The sequence below is a fragment of the Pipistrellus kuhlii genome, unplaced genomic scaffold (assembly GCF_014108245.1).
Source record: "Pipistrellus kuhlii isolate mPipKuh1 unplaced genomic scaffold, mPipKuh1.p scaffold_m20_p_24, whole genome shotgun sequence".
Lineage (NCBI taxonomy): Eukaryota > Metazoa > Chordata > Mammalia > Chiroptera > Vespertilionidae > Pipistrellus > Pipistrellus kuhlii.
This window is the reverse complement of record NW_023425523.1, coordinates 11,274,070-11,288,699: the sequence shown is the minus strand read 5'-3', so window position 1 is coordinate 11,288,699 and position 14,630 is coordinate 11,274,070. Positions and strand designations below refer to the sequence as shown.

Sequence of the window (14,630 nt, the reverse complement as noted above, 5' to 3'; positions counted from 1 at the left end):
CACGTCTTTCCAAAAGAAGCTGCCGGAGGAGAAGCTGAGGATCAGCGTTAGTGATAAGGCAATCTGGACGTGAAATCAGACCCACCGCCGGCGGGCCTCCTGTGGTTATTTCCTTGCAGCTCTGCCGGAGAGAGCCCCAGCTTTTGCAGATCTTCCCCTAGAAGCCAGCCAGCCTCTCGGGTCCTCGGTGCAAGTCTCCTCCTGCCTACAGAGCGAGTGGGTCCCCCCAGGACGGAGCCTTCTGATGAGGCTCCACAGATTCCCCGAGTGGAGCAATCAAGGCGCATGCATCCAGGCCCGGGGCAGGTAATCCAAGGATTAGGTAGCTTTGGCTCTGGAATGCAGAACTAAGTTGCAATCCAGCAGGCATCCCTCCCCAATCACGCCCAATGCGGACTAATATCTGAAACCAGTGCGCCTTCCCTGAAGCGGTAGAGCCGGCTGGGGGGTGGGGTGGGGGGCTGAGGGCTCCTGGCAGGCCTTTCAGGGGATCCAGGGGCGGCTGCGGGCAACACCCCACTTCCCTCCCCTCTTCCTCCGTACCCCCACCCCCGGCCAGCCCCGGACTTGCAGATGGCCACCCTGGGGGAAATGACCCGAGTGGCCGGACTCAGGATGCTTCCAAAAAATTTAATAAATAACGATATTTCTTTTAAAACCGTATAAACTATAAATTACCATGCAGTCCTTATAATTTAAAATAATTTACAGGTTGAGGTAGGGAGGGGCCCAGGAGAGAGTGGCGGGAGCTGGGGCGGGGCTGGCGTGTGGTCAGGCTCTCCTCCCGGCCTTCCTGCTGAGCACGCACACGCAGGCCGTGTCTATGCGGATGAAGCGCCAGGCGGCCTGCTTGTCGTCCATGGTCAGCGCCTTGACGAAGGTGTGCGTCGTGGTGCAGTACGAGTTCCAGTGCTTGGCGTCGATGCCCCGGCACCCGCTGTCCACGGGGTGGGGGGCCCGGCACTTGGTCTCGAAAAAGTACTGCTTGAACACGCTGTTGTTGATGTTCACCTCGCCCAGCACCATCACCTCCTTGCCCTTGATGTCCGTGGCCGTGGTCTTGTCCCCCACCCACACGCTGATGCTGTCGCACACCGAGAACTCGCCCCTGTGGAAGATGGGGTGGGACGCGGAGCGCTTGCTCCGGTGGGTCCTGTTGAAGGAGGCGGCCCCGCCGGCCTCCGGGTCCAGCTGCTGGGCTTCGGCGGCCACCGGCGGGGGCTGCGTGCTGAACAGCACGCGGGGCGAGCGCAGCCGCCGCTTCTTGAAGAGCTTGGGGTCCACGGTGATGTTGCCGGTCTGCCCGGACACCCTGGCGGCTATCGCCCGGGCCGGGGCGCTGCGGGCTCTGCGGAGGGCTGTGTCGAGGGAATGCTGCAGGCTTGTCCAGTGGGCTGGGGGGACATCGCTCTCTGCCTGGGGTTCCGCCTGGATGCCGATCAGAAGAGCTGTGATGAGAGCGTAGAACAACATGGACATCACGCTATGCACCTGAAACGAGGCAAAGACCAGGGTCATCCACGGAGGACTTAGTGGGACAAAGGCAGGATCTGGGTCGCGCAGAATCGGCCTCCCAAGAGGATTCCAAGGAGGCTTCACCCTGGACGCCCCGGGCAAGGGGACCCTGGAAATGACCTTCAGCCGGGAGGGACACTTTCAAGAGCGAAGGGGTGCCAGCAGCAATGACAGTGGGACCCCCGGCATAAATAGGCCCGGCTCAGACGCCCGGATATGAGGTCATCCTCTCGGGGGCGGGCTTTTCCAGGAAGGGGCAGAGGCCCTGACATCCTGCCCTGTGGCCCGGTGTGAATGTGGGAGCATCGCTCACAGAACCCCTGTCAGCTCTGCGCTCCCGTGACTCTGAACACTTACTCTGAATCCATGAAGCATTTGTGTTTGCCAAACGCTGTGTGGCTCTGAGACCATCTTAGTCAGCCGGCCCGTCTGGTCAGCCCTTGCCTATGACGCGATACTGATAACATTTCCTTTCTGTGTGTTGTGAAACTTTTCAAATATGTTCACTTCTAACTTCTCATTAGTCTGTGAGTTAGGTTAGGATGTATCCTCTTTCTCCCATCTACGAGGAAAGTGGTCCACAGAAAGTCAACCAAGAGGCTGGAAGTCACTAACACACACTGGAACAGAAATAGAATCCAAACCTGGCCCTTGACTGAGTGAGTCCACCCTTCCATGCTCTCCTTCCTCCCTCACTTTCTCTTTCATTCTTCAGTGTGTCCTTGCTTTCTGTTATTTGTTCTTAACAAGAATAGATCAAGTGGCATAACCTAGCTCTCCCCAAGAGGCAGCGCAAGCCCCGAGCATGAGCCAGACGGACTCCGAGCTGCATACGGTTGCCCACCAGTAACCAGCCCAAACCCACGCCTGGGTCAGTGAGCTGTGGCACTAGCTCTCTTCTCTGTTCACAAGCGCAGATTCACATCAACTGTCAGCTCCGTTGTGAAGCTTCCCCAGGTGTTCTTAGTAGGGTAAGAGCATCCCTGTAGAGGGTGTTCAAATGTCTAAGTCTATCCCTCCCTCCACGGGTCCTTCTGCTCCCTGCCTGCTTGCCCAGCCTGGCACAGATACCACCTTCTTTTGAGACATTCTCAGGTCACCCCAATCAAAAGTGATCGCTTTCCATTCTCAACTTGAGAAGCGCACGCACATGTGTGTGTGTGTGTGTGTGTGTGTGTTTGTGTGTTCATGTTTGTGTGTTCTCTCCTACTAAATCAACGTAGTGGAAAGAACTCTGTATTGGATCTGGGGTTAGAAAACCTTGTTTGGATTCGAGCGTGGCTACGTGTTAGCGGAAGGAAGTCACTAATCTTTCTGGGCCTTAGTTTCCTCATTGATACAAGGGGGCAATAAACACCGTTTCACAGGGTTGCTGACAGGATTAATCGGGCGCTCATAAAATCCGAGTTAACGCCGAGTCCCTGTCAGATCCTGTGGGCAAAGACTCCATCTTTCTGAATCACATAGCTGCTTCTTCACTCCTCGAGCTCACTCCATCTCCATCTTGTCATAGCACCTTGTTTTCCCGCCATCAGGCTTCTTTTTGAGCCTGTCCCTGTACTGGCTGTGCCACCGCTGTGTCACGGCAGCTAGTCATTCCATCGCTGGGTGTACACCTCTCTCATCGCCTGCCCGTGCGTAACCCTGCCCCCCTCCTGGTGCCGTAGATGATCATGTACACGCCTGTCCTCCCCAAGAGCACATTAGGAGCAGTGCCATTTGCATTTAAATATTCTGGGGCCACGGGCAATGCCTGGCAGGTAGTAGGTCCTCAACAACTGTCCGGAGAAGGGACGAAAGAGGGAATGGAGATGGCCAGGGCAGCTTCCCCTCTGCCTTCTGTGCGCCCAGGTGCATGCTGGGATTTTGTGTCTGTGGCCAAGCCCAGCGTTGCTAACGCTGTGAGCGATGCATTCCGCTAGGCACCGTGCTTTTCTGCAGCTGGGAATAGACAGCTCTTTGATCAGATACCAAGAACAAGACCGTCACATTCTTTTCTCTTTGGTCACTTTGAAAACACTTGTGTTTGCTCCAGTTCTCCAGCCGGCCGTGCAGGGGGTTGGGGCACGTCTGGGCTTCTGACCACGCCTGGTTCAGTGGCCAGTCGCCAGCGGCTGTGAGAGAGCTCATCACTCAGGTGGCAGCGGAGTTTACTTTTGCCCCTTTTCATGCTTCACTCCTCTCTGCTTCTTAGCACACGGTATCTCATTGGGTAGATGGAGGGAGAAGAACTGAAACATTCATCCCTCTTTATCCAAATTAGAACTTGGATAAGGAAATGAAAGAAAGGACTACACTGTAGGGTTTTGATGGGAATGAGGGCATAGTGCTCCCTGTTTCCCATTTCCAAGGGTTCCCATCTCACTTCAGTCTCCCTGTTGGTGCTCTCTCCCGCTTCTAAGGAGTCACCTGAGATTGCTGTGTGGCCCGTGCCTGGAGCCTGACACCTTAAAGCTAGGACCATCACCTCCTTCTCTTTTCTCAACAACAGCAGTCCAGAGGGGGACCCTTGCTGATTCCATAGCCATTCCACTGCTCCTGTCTCCTGACGCCTCTCCCCATCCTTCTCTGCGTGTTTCTCCGCGTGTCACTCTCTCTGTGCCTGGGCCACCGTTCCTTCCCTCTCCAGCCCCAGACCTGGCTCACCCCTGGACTCTGCTCTATCCTTGTGCCCTCCCTCCAGCCCTATAGATTCTGGTTCAGTAGCATCTCTTGAAACTGTAATATCTCCCCTCTAGTCCTGGGCCCTCATCTCCCTTCTCCCAGTGCCTGCTATCCCTGGCCGCCCTGCTCACCCTCCTCAAGCGCTGCCCTGATCACAGCCCGCTCAGAGCGCCCAGCGGTGAGTCAGCTGTCCCATGAGCCAGTGGGACTGCTAGGCCCTGCCCGCCTGCACTGCCTCACACATTTGGCATTCCGGGTAAACAGAGCTCCTCCTGGAGCATCTGCTCCACGCTCCCCCGCCACTGGCCTTGTTCAGCCTCTTCTGTCCCAGGCGTGCTCCCCGCTGCCCCTCTCAGCATCTTTCCTGCTCCCGTCTCGGCTGGCTGGACTCCTTCCCATTGTCTTTTAACACCTAACGGAGATGCCACCTCCACTGGGGCGCTCTTCCTGTTTCCAAAGAGACAAACTCTCTCCCTTCTCCATCTCCGAAAGCATTTCCTGCAGTCTCTTGTCACAGTTGTGTTCTCTTATCATTCCTTCTAGAAGGCAAACTCCTCGCAGGCAGCACATCCTGCTCCTCTTTGCTGTGACAGGTGACCTCGCACCCGCAGCTGGCTCCGCTTCTAAGAATCTGAGGGTGAGGGTGGGTCTCCTCCCCTCAGTGCTCTTTCACCTCTCCTTCAGAGTAGTAACGTTTAAGGGGGCTTCCAACTGCAACTTCTGAGTTTAAGCAAACATAGTCACACTTTGGAGATGTGGTGGGTTTAGTCTCAGATGACCACCATAAAGGGAATATTCTGGTCCAGCAAATAACACAAATTTTTGGTTTCCCAGTGCATATAGAAAATTATGTTTACACTATGCTACAGTCCACGAAGTGTGCAATAGCATTGTGTCTAAAAATACAATGTATAATTGGCAAAGCTCTCATAGGCCGATGCTACGTCTCAGTCTGCTATTAGCATATAGTTGTGGGGCTGGTGGCGTACACTCCCGGCCGGGATTTGCATCTCGGACAGATAGTTTCATAAAGATTTGCAAATGCTCTCATTTGAATTTCAGAGGAAAAAATGTTTTTTTTTTTTTTAAAGTATTTATTTGATTTACAATAGTGTGCCCCTATAATCTTTTTAAATTTAAAAAAAGTCTTCCTTTTAAAAAATCATCAATAGCTAAAAAAGAAAGAAAGAAAGAAACCGGTGTGTTTTCTATTCTAGTGATACAATGCACAATGCACAGTTTACAAAAGGACATTCTCTTCTTAATTGAAGTTAACCCGGCAGGATTTTCATCTTATTTTTAATAACAACCTTTGAAATGATGACAATCCTCACCAGACTCCACTAAGCGGAGCCCCGTGAGCTGGATGATGGATTGGTGGTGAAGTCAGGCTGACTGTGTGCATGTTCCGTGATTGTCCTGCTCCTCCCAGAATGGAAGATACACCACTCAGCGTGGGGGGACCCACCAGTGCCTTTTACCCAGCTCCTAACAGGCTGCCCAACTCCTTCGTCCCTTCCTGGACCAGGGGTACCTCACACGCGGCCATAAGAAGAGACATCGCCGGCACCAGGCGAAGGGAGCTTTGCGTAGATTTTGGCCTCATCTGGATAGGGGATGACACTGCTGGACAGAGTTAAGTAACTGGTCCAGATAGAAGGGCTGATGGCACCCTGAGGCTTGGCAGCCTGCCTCTGGAGGTGCGCTGCAGAGGGGAGTCAGATCCTCCCTGCCTCCAGGGGCTGGTGCCAAGAGCGCCTGGTGAGGCTCGGGCCAGAGATTGCATCAGGGAGCCAAGGTCATTGCGTGTTAGTGAGAGGAAATGCTTGTGGCTGAGGAAATCCAGCCTCCTCCTCCTCCTCCTCCATCTCACTCGCCACATTATGACAGTGGGTCAAGGGCCATGTCTTGTTTTACACTCGGCCTCTGCCGTAAACGTAAACGGCTGCTGTCTTCAGTTGTAGACTCAGACGCTCCCAGTGGTCGGGGCCTGTGTGTGGTGTGCGGGATTCTCTGGCTCCTCAGCTCCCCGGGGAGGTAGCCCCGAGGCTGCTGTGGAGAAAGGCACTGACGGAAAAAACCCAGTCCTTGGCTAGCATTTCCCAGGGGCACCGGGAGGGACGTCAGGGGGTCTCAAGCCCACAGGTGCAGTGCCTGGGAATTACCCAGAGAATTTGTTAAACCACAGACTGCGGGGCCCCTCCCCCGGTTTCTGATTCGTAGGCCTGGGGTGGGGCCCGAAAATCTTCATCTCTCCCAAGTCCCCAGGGGATACCCATACTGCTGGCTCGGGGACCACATGTTGAGAACCACGCATCCAGTTAAATCGTTGAACTTTTCGGAGCAGAGAAATGGGCCTTGAAGGCTAAGAGACCTGGGGTTGTGCAGCGCGTGAGCGGCAGACTCCACAGGTGCGCCCTTGACGTTGCTCAGCACTTTGCAGGGGACAGAGACCTGAAGCCCCACACGCGTCGTAAACACTGGAGTCCTGGGCTGGGTTTACTCAACCCCCCCGCCCCCCCCAACATCAAAGCGAAAATCCCTTTCCAAAGACTATAAGTCTTACCCTCCTTAGGCCACAAACCCAGATACTGGAAACATGTGGACATTCAGTTATTTTAAAATCTAGTTTATCAGGTTTCTGGGCCTCGTGTAAACGTGATCTGAAAGTGCTTAAAATGCCCACGGTGGCAATAAGCAGCCAGGACACGCTGGCACGTGCGGGCACCTGTGGATTTATTGGGCACCGCGGGACAGAATGGAAACAGAATCTACTGATCCTTGTGCTTAGAGACACATCTTAAAATGAATGAGTTGAGGTCCTATCATCATCTCTTGGGCTTAACTGTCTCGTTAACGCCCACCACAAGCTGGGGAGGTGGGCCGGATTACTCCCATTTTGTAGAGGAGGAAGCAGACACGGTGAGAGTGACTGGACCATGGGCACACACCGGGAGGGAAAGGAACTCAGAGCCGGGTCTCGGCCTCCAGATCTGAGCTCTTGCCTCGCTCCTTCCCATGGCCAAGGGCATGGGAGTGATCAAGGACCTCACATCCCACCAAGGCGGCCGGCCCAGAGAGACCGGGAGCTGCGTGCAGGGTCTGTCTGTCTGGGTGAGGCCCCATGACCCGTGACTTTAGTGGTGGACGCTCAGACTCCCAGCTTGTCCCTGGAAGCTCTCAGGGACTTCCTCTCCCCCGTGGGCCAGGAGAGTCACATGTGTTGGAAACCCATGATCAGCAGTGGGATCCAATGCCCCTTCCTCAGCCTGGGGCTCATTTCCAGCCCTCCCGGCGGCTCCAGAGCCCGGAACCGTGGTGAGACGGACACCCCCGGTGCTCACCTCAGTGTGGCCAGGACGGAAAGCTGCTTCCTTGGAAAAGCCGTTATTGGGCCCGGACGCTGAGCTGAGCTTGGGTCCAGCATGCCATCCAGCCACCTGGACTGCACGACCACGGGCCAGGACTCTGTGGGAGGGAAGAGCTGGCATTAGATGGGCCCTTCGCCGCATTCTCAGGCAGATGGAGAGCTGTGCCCCAGGCAGGAAGGGAGGGAGGGCCAACAGGACAAACTCCATTTCCCTGAGTTCTGGGATTTTGTCAGCATCAGAGCTCAGGAAGGAGCTAGAGCCCAGCTTCCCAAACCGCTTGGGGCTGACCTTGCCCACACCTACGGTGGCATCTGCCTTTCACTCTTTTCTTTTCTTTAAAAAAAAAAAATATATTTTATTGATTTTTTACAGAGGGGAAGGCAGAGGGACAGAGAGCTAGAAACATCAATGAGAGAGAAACATCGATCAGCTGCCTCTTGCACACCCCCCCACTGGGAATGTGCCCGCAACCAAGGTACATGCACTTGACCGGAATCGAACCTGGGATCTTTCAGTCTGCAGACCGACGCCCTATCCACTGATACAAACTGTTTCGGCTGCCTTTCACTCTTGTGCCAATGCTTTTGGTTTCTGCTGGGACACAGTCTGGCTGATCTTATGCCTAGCATAGGTGCTTCCAGTCCCAGACCAGAGTCCTGCTCCAGCATACCCCTAATCCAGCATCCACATGGGTGTTATTCTGTACGTCACACACATGTAGATGTGGTAGACCCAGCCCTGGACCAGCCCAAGATAACACACAGAAGGAAAAGTCCTGACACTTGAGAGTAAATTGGTGCTTTTGATGAAAATCCAGGCAACCTGGTCACTTGACAGATAACAGAGAACTCTACAGGACTGCGATAGGAATCTCAAGAACCATTGCACAAGCCAAATTCCAGGAATCAGAAGCTATGGGGATCTTACAAAGAGAAAAAAAATGCTATCCAGTTTCAGGTTATGGTTCCTGGAAGCAATGGAAGGTTTTTATTTTTTTCACTTGTGTAAACTTCAATAAATGAATTTTACATACAAAATTCATTTATTCAGCAATATTTCCTGAGCACCTACTATGTGCCAAGCACTGTTTTAGTTGCTGGGGACACAGCAGTGAATAAGACAACAAGGTCTCTGCTCTCATGGGGCTTATAGTCTTGTGTAAATAAATAAAGTTATCCTCAGATTCTTCTTATGCCATGAAGGAAATACATGGGGTGTGATGACAGCAGACAAGTTAAGGGTTCTCTGAGGAAGTAACCTTCCCATTGAGATCTGAAGGATGAGAAGGAATGAGGGCGAGAGTATTTCAAGCAGAAGGCACAGCAAGTGCTAAGGCCCTGAGGTAGAAACAAGTCACAGTTGCTGAGCGAGTAGGAAGTAGTCCTAGGAAATGAGTTGGGATGAGGCAGAAGGAGCGAGGTCTGCAGGGACATAGCTGGGAACTATGGTTTTATCCTAAGGGGAATGGAAAGGGACTGAAAGGGTTGAAGCAAGAGAGTTACATGACACTCTTTAAATGAATGAATGAATGAATGAATGAATGAATGACTAAACTATTGTGTCTGCTGCAGAATTTATAGGGTGTGGCAACTCTAGTAAAAGAAAAAAACAAAGAATGACATTGTTACTCTTCCTGTCTATATTCTTTCCAACACCCAGCTCCTTTCCCCATCAAGTCTTTTTTTTACTGTGGATCCCCACCAGTTACCTTCCTTCAACCCCCTATCATTTTGTGCTACAGAAGCAAATACCAATGGAGGTGGCCCCAAGTCCCTCCCATAAAGGAGCCGAGGACAGAGAGGTACAAGGGCCCCTGAGTAGTTCTCCTGCTGCTAGAATCATGAGCTGAGGTGCTGCCATTCCTCTTCCTTACCCACTTTGCTCAAAGAATCCTTTTTGCTGTGGAAGCACCAGGAAAACCTTCCTACTCAATCGGGGGTCAGGCCTAGAGAAGCACACTCACTCCAAGACTCTCACAAAAGGTTATATTCTGCAGCAAAGAACATTCCCACTCTCTCTGGGCTGGATTTAGCACAGGCCAGGGAGGGTGTCCTGTGCCCCATGCTAAGAGGTTGGCTTCATGGGGTCTGGCTCCATCACTTGTGGGAAGGGGGATCTGATCAGGTCCACAAACTCTTTGTTTCCTTTTAAGAAATTCTTTATTGTTGAAAATATTACATACCTCAGGGTACCAGAAACGCTTCGTTTTGGCCCAGTTCGCTCCCCTTCTAGGGTAGGCCACTCAGTATCTTTAAGGAGCCTCCTCCGGCATCGGCCGAGGAATTGCCACCGGTGATAGCAAAGGTCCCCTCCAGCTCTGATCATCTGCGACTCTATGAGCGTCAATGTTTTCCAGCCCACGTCCCTACGGGGTACTTGATGAACGCTTTCCCCCATTCAAACACTGGAATTCCTTTATTCCACTAATTAAACAGGAAACCTGCAAGTGTCATGCCAGCTCCTGGGTTAGGTGTTAGGGACACAAATAATACAATATAACAGTTAACTTCCAAGAGCAAATAATCTAGAGGCGAGGAAAGGCCAGCACAGGAACTTGTCACATGATAAGCATGATGGGTAGTGGATGTGAGATGGAAGGAGGATTTAGTCTTACCCTGGCCAGACTCGCTAGAGACATACGTTCCTAGAGAAAGTAACATCTGAGCAGGGTTCTGAAGGACGAATAGGAGCTCATGAGGGAAGATGGGAAGGAAAGGAAACACAGGGCCCCAGAATTCAAGAACTGGCGAGAGGTCCAACGTAACTTAGCAGGAGGTTGGAGGGGGCGGGGAGGTGAGAGGAGTATGTGATGGGGCTTATACAGAAGTAGGTGCCTATGAGCTTGTAGAGTTCACTGCTGTAGCCTGCCCACTGACCACAATTTCACAGAAAGCCTCCCCATTTTATCTAGGGAACACCCAGGGAAGTAAGAGTGACCAGAAATATTCTGGATATTCCACTCTAGGCCAGGATGGCCTCCAATCTAGATGGTTAGAAGAAGAGCGAAGTTCAAACTAAATAAAAAACACGACAACCTCTAAGCAGACCTGCTTTTCTGGGGGCCAGCTATAGACCAACCACCAAAGGTCCCCTGCCCCTATTTCAGTATTCTCTGGGCCATGCTGCCTGGGTGCATGCCTGAGTGTTGTACCTGAGATCCATTCTAGCATCTCCCAGGCCTTTGGCCTTCTCTTGTTCAGCGTATGCATAGGTGGCTCGCCACTGGGGAGAGAAGTCCACGGTCTTCTCTCATGTCTGTGAGAATCACGTGGTGGGAAACGTCACGTGATGCTCACAGACATGGCTGCCATTGTTTTCAGTCTCCTGCTAGGAAAGGGTGGGGCTCTAGAATTAAACCTGATTTAAATATGACCAGTTTCTAATGCAAAAAAATATTAGGAACAAACAACCCAAAGGCGTATCTATTTTTAAAGGGCTGTCTGTTCTCATGAGGTAATCACTTCATCAGATGGCTCTCACACTTGTATACGCGCACGAAAATAAACCCAGCTCCTCTCGGGACCGCGCTCTATTCCTGTAGGCACAGAGGGATCCTGGTGAGGTCCGCTGCGCCGCGCCTAGACTCGGACAGCCCTCTCCTCTCCTGGGCCTCGTGCTTCACGGCAGTGATTCTCAAGGTGTGTACGTAGGAGTATTGGCAATATCTAGGAACTTGCTAGAAATGCAAACTCTCAGGCACCTCCCAACCCCGAGTTTAAGCCTGTTAGTACGGTCCTCTCTGTTGATGCATGCCCAGCATCCCTTCTACTTTTTTAAGGCCTTAGCGATATTTTGGTCAATTGTAGCCAAGAAGCTTAGGTTAATGGTGAGTTGTTCAAAATCCATTCAATACGTAGTTTAAGGAAACTGACCCTCTGCTGGTCAGTTTCCTTAAACTACGTATTGAATGGATTTATCAGGAGGGAAGGGCATTGGCTCAGAGATGGCAGCCTGTCTTCCATCAGCTCCCTCCAGAGCCCTCCATGCTCACATCCTGTGCCAGGTTCTACCTTCCTCTCAGCTCCCACTTTCTGCTGTCCTCCCTCAGCCCAAACCTTCCGTAGCAGTGTCTCTCAACCCTGCCACACACTGGAGTCATGGGGGGTGGGGGGGAGAGACACAGGATTTTTAGGAGCTCCTGACACCCGTGCCGCCCCCAGAGATTCTGATTTAACTGGTCTGGAGGGCTACCTGGGTCTCAGTTATTTATAAAGCTCCCAAGGCAATCCCAAGGAAAAGCCAGGGCTGAGAACCACTGCTGTTCAGGGTGAATGGGACACTTGACATTGACTTTGATGAGCTAGTAATTAAGAGAAATGGCCAAGAAATTAACATGGCTCAGCAAATGTAAAGGTCTGGTGTGGTCACATTATTGGCAACATGGTGTGAGAATACAGCTGGCAGACTCTCTGGGGGGAGGGGGGCGGGATATACTGTCCCAATCTCCCCTGCGGTCCAACCCCCCCCCCCCCCATTGCCTAGAGATAATTGTCATTTAAAAAAAAAAAGTTTTTATTCATATTATTACAAATGTTCCTCCCCCCCCCACCATTGCTCTCCTCCACCAGGTTCCCACCCCACCCTCTGCCCTTTCCCCACTCCCCATTGTCCTCATCCATAGGTGCACAGTTTATGTTCAGTAGAGATAATTGTCATTTGTGAATTGGAAGGTTTTCTCTGTACTCCTTGCACACCATTTAACCTGCTGTTTGTTGTTGGAGCTATGGCTAGCTTATTATTAAGCCCAAGGATTATCGGCTGACATTTTTAATACCCAAGATGTGGGGATGCTTGACCAAAAAGATCTCTTGGATGACTCTTCAGAAGTCACGGCCAGTTCCAGGCGCAGCTTACACCACTCGGAAGGTGCCAGAGCGTCGGTGTGAAGTGCAGGCTCCTTTCTCCGGCTTCCACCTGCTGGCGGTCTGTGAGCTTGGAAAACTCACTAAACATGCTGCGCTTAAGCACACATTGTGGAGAGCGTCCTAACTGTTTGTGCTGTTGCTGTGGTTTTCATTGCTGTAACCATCCCCTCTAATTCTCTCCTCTCTCTGTTAGTCCTTATTCTGAGCCGCTACACAAAGAACATTTGGAGTCTTTTGCGCTGCACGTCTGTTTTCCCAATTTTTAGCCTAATCAGAAGTTTTCTATTATGGATTATGACTGTGAGGTTTGCTGAGTAGGAGCTCTTTTTTTGTTTTTAAATTCAATTTTGGCCATTTCAAGATGATTTGATGTGTTTTAACTATTTAGTGGTTTTGGCCCATCCAGTAGGAAAATGGTGCATCTGGCACCGAGGACTTAGGAAGACAGTCAAGTTCAGCAAAACCACCGTTCCTTTACACTGGAAATTTCAATCATCACAGTTCCAGAGGGTCTTGCCACACACTTCCCTGAATAGGCATGGTCCTATGGATCTCTCAGAGATTCTGGGATAAAGTACCAAAACCTTCCTGCCATTTCCCAGGGGAGTCTGGCAGCTCAAGGAAGAAGCTATCGTGGTTGGTTGACCTTGAGCTTCAGAATCGAAAAGCATTTGCTAGGACTGTGTGTGACACTCTGGGGTGTGTGGTGGGCCAGCCTGTGTGGCACTTACCTGGCTGGATTCCTGAGCTGTGCAATGCCAGCACCACAGAAAGACTTTCACCGTGTGGGTACCTGACAGCATTAACGTGGTCGAAGAATAGACATCAAACACACAGCGACCTTCTATTCTAGAGCTGAGGGCAGTATTTTATTTATTTTTTTTTGCAGGAATATGCTGCTAAATAACAGTCATTGTGGGGCAGCCCATCAAGTTAGCGAATTCCAGTAATAAATCTGTAATCTCCATTGGAGTGTCCAAAACAACCCAATAGTTTCTCAAACTTGTCTGTGACCCTTCGAAAACATCTCCTTGGTTCCAACTGGCTGATCCTTAAACCACACGAAAAAGATCCATTTCAGCTCTGCTCCTGGCCTCTCGCGGTCTGTTGTTCCCATATTTGGGACTCGGCAAACACAGAAGTACTGGGGGGGGGCGAGGGGGGGAAGCGGACTCTCAGGTTGGCTGGAGTCAAAGTGTCTATCCAATAATTCCAGCACCTATCAGGGTCCCCAGCCCACTGCGGACCTCAGGGGACCCCCTGGGATGGAATATGTACATGAATGAAAACAAAATGCTGCCAGTGAACGTGAACTCAGACCCAAGCTCTTTATCCTATTTGTTTTATAGGATTAAATGTCCTCAGCTCTTCTTGAGCTAACCTCTTCCTCTCAGTGTGCGGTATGTTTTCCAAGCAATGGGTCAAGCCATGTTACAACATATAAGTCTATAATGCAATTCAGATGTAATTTAAGAAGGTCAGACAAGCTGTAGTTTCATAGTCCTGAGAAAGACCAGGAAAAATCCTGGTTTCACAGACACAGTATTCTGGGGCTTTTAAAAAAAGACAGGCAGTCCACCCTTTAATAAAAGAGGGATGCGGGACAAGCTATGGGACTCGAATATAAGGATTCCAGTAAAATCCTACATTTACTTTTAAAAAATGTGAGGCGAGGGCATTTCTGTGTCACTGCAAAAACTGGTGCATCTCAACCAGCCTGCATCGGAGAAGACAAGGACCACAGTAGCCAGCCCCAAACACCCCCAGGGGAAACCAAGTCCCAAGGCCACGTCAGATGCCACCGTGACTCCTGCTCCCAGTGGATGGCTTTGAAACTACCCCAGTCCCAATGGGCTCCTACCACACAGGGAACACATCTCTGATGAGAGACTGTCGGAATGCCATCGGTGTGGTTAGCTGCCCCGAAGGGCTGTTGGATGGGCATCCTTAAGCTTCTCTCGGGGAGTTTCACCTCGCTCTATCGGGAGGAAAGGTCGGGGCGGTGGAATCCTGCCGTCCCTTCTGAAGTCACTGGAGTCTCACATAACTACATTTCAGAACATTCCCAGTCTTCTAGTGTTTCTCCCTTTAGGTTTTACTTGACCGTGACATAAACAGAATAAACACTCCACACTAGGAAATTCAGTCCGGAGCCACAAGAGGCCCACAGAGTGCATCTGTCCCTAGGGACCCGGCACACTGTGGGCCACATGTG

The 14,630-nt window shown here is 51.4% G+C and overlaps 1 protein-coding gene across 1 annotated transcript in view; it reads right to left on the bottom strand.

Moving 5' to 3' along the window:
- Nucleotides 1–610: 610 nt before the first annotated feature.
- Nucleotides 611–14,630, bottom strand: part of NGF (nerve growth factor) — a 49,085-nt gene continuing 35,065 nt past the window's right edge. The window contains exons 2-3 of the mRNA XM_036452888.2: nucleotides 7,524–7,647; nucleotides 611–1,491 (exon numbers count right to left, since the gene is read on the bottom strand). Coding sequence (XP_036308781.1) covers nucleotides 772–1,479 — 708 coding nt within the window. The 5' untranslated portion in view covers nucleotides 1,480–1,491; nucleotides 7,524–7,647 and the 3' untranslated portion in view covers nucleotides 611–771. The remainder of the gene's footprint in view (nucleotides 1,492–7,523; nucleotides 7,648–14,630) is intronic.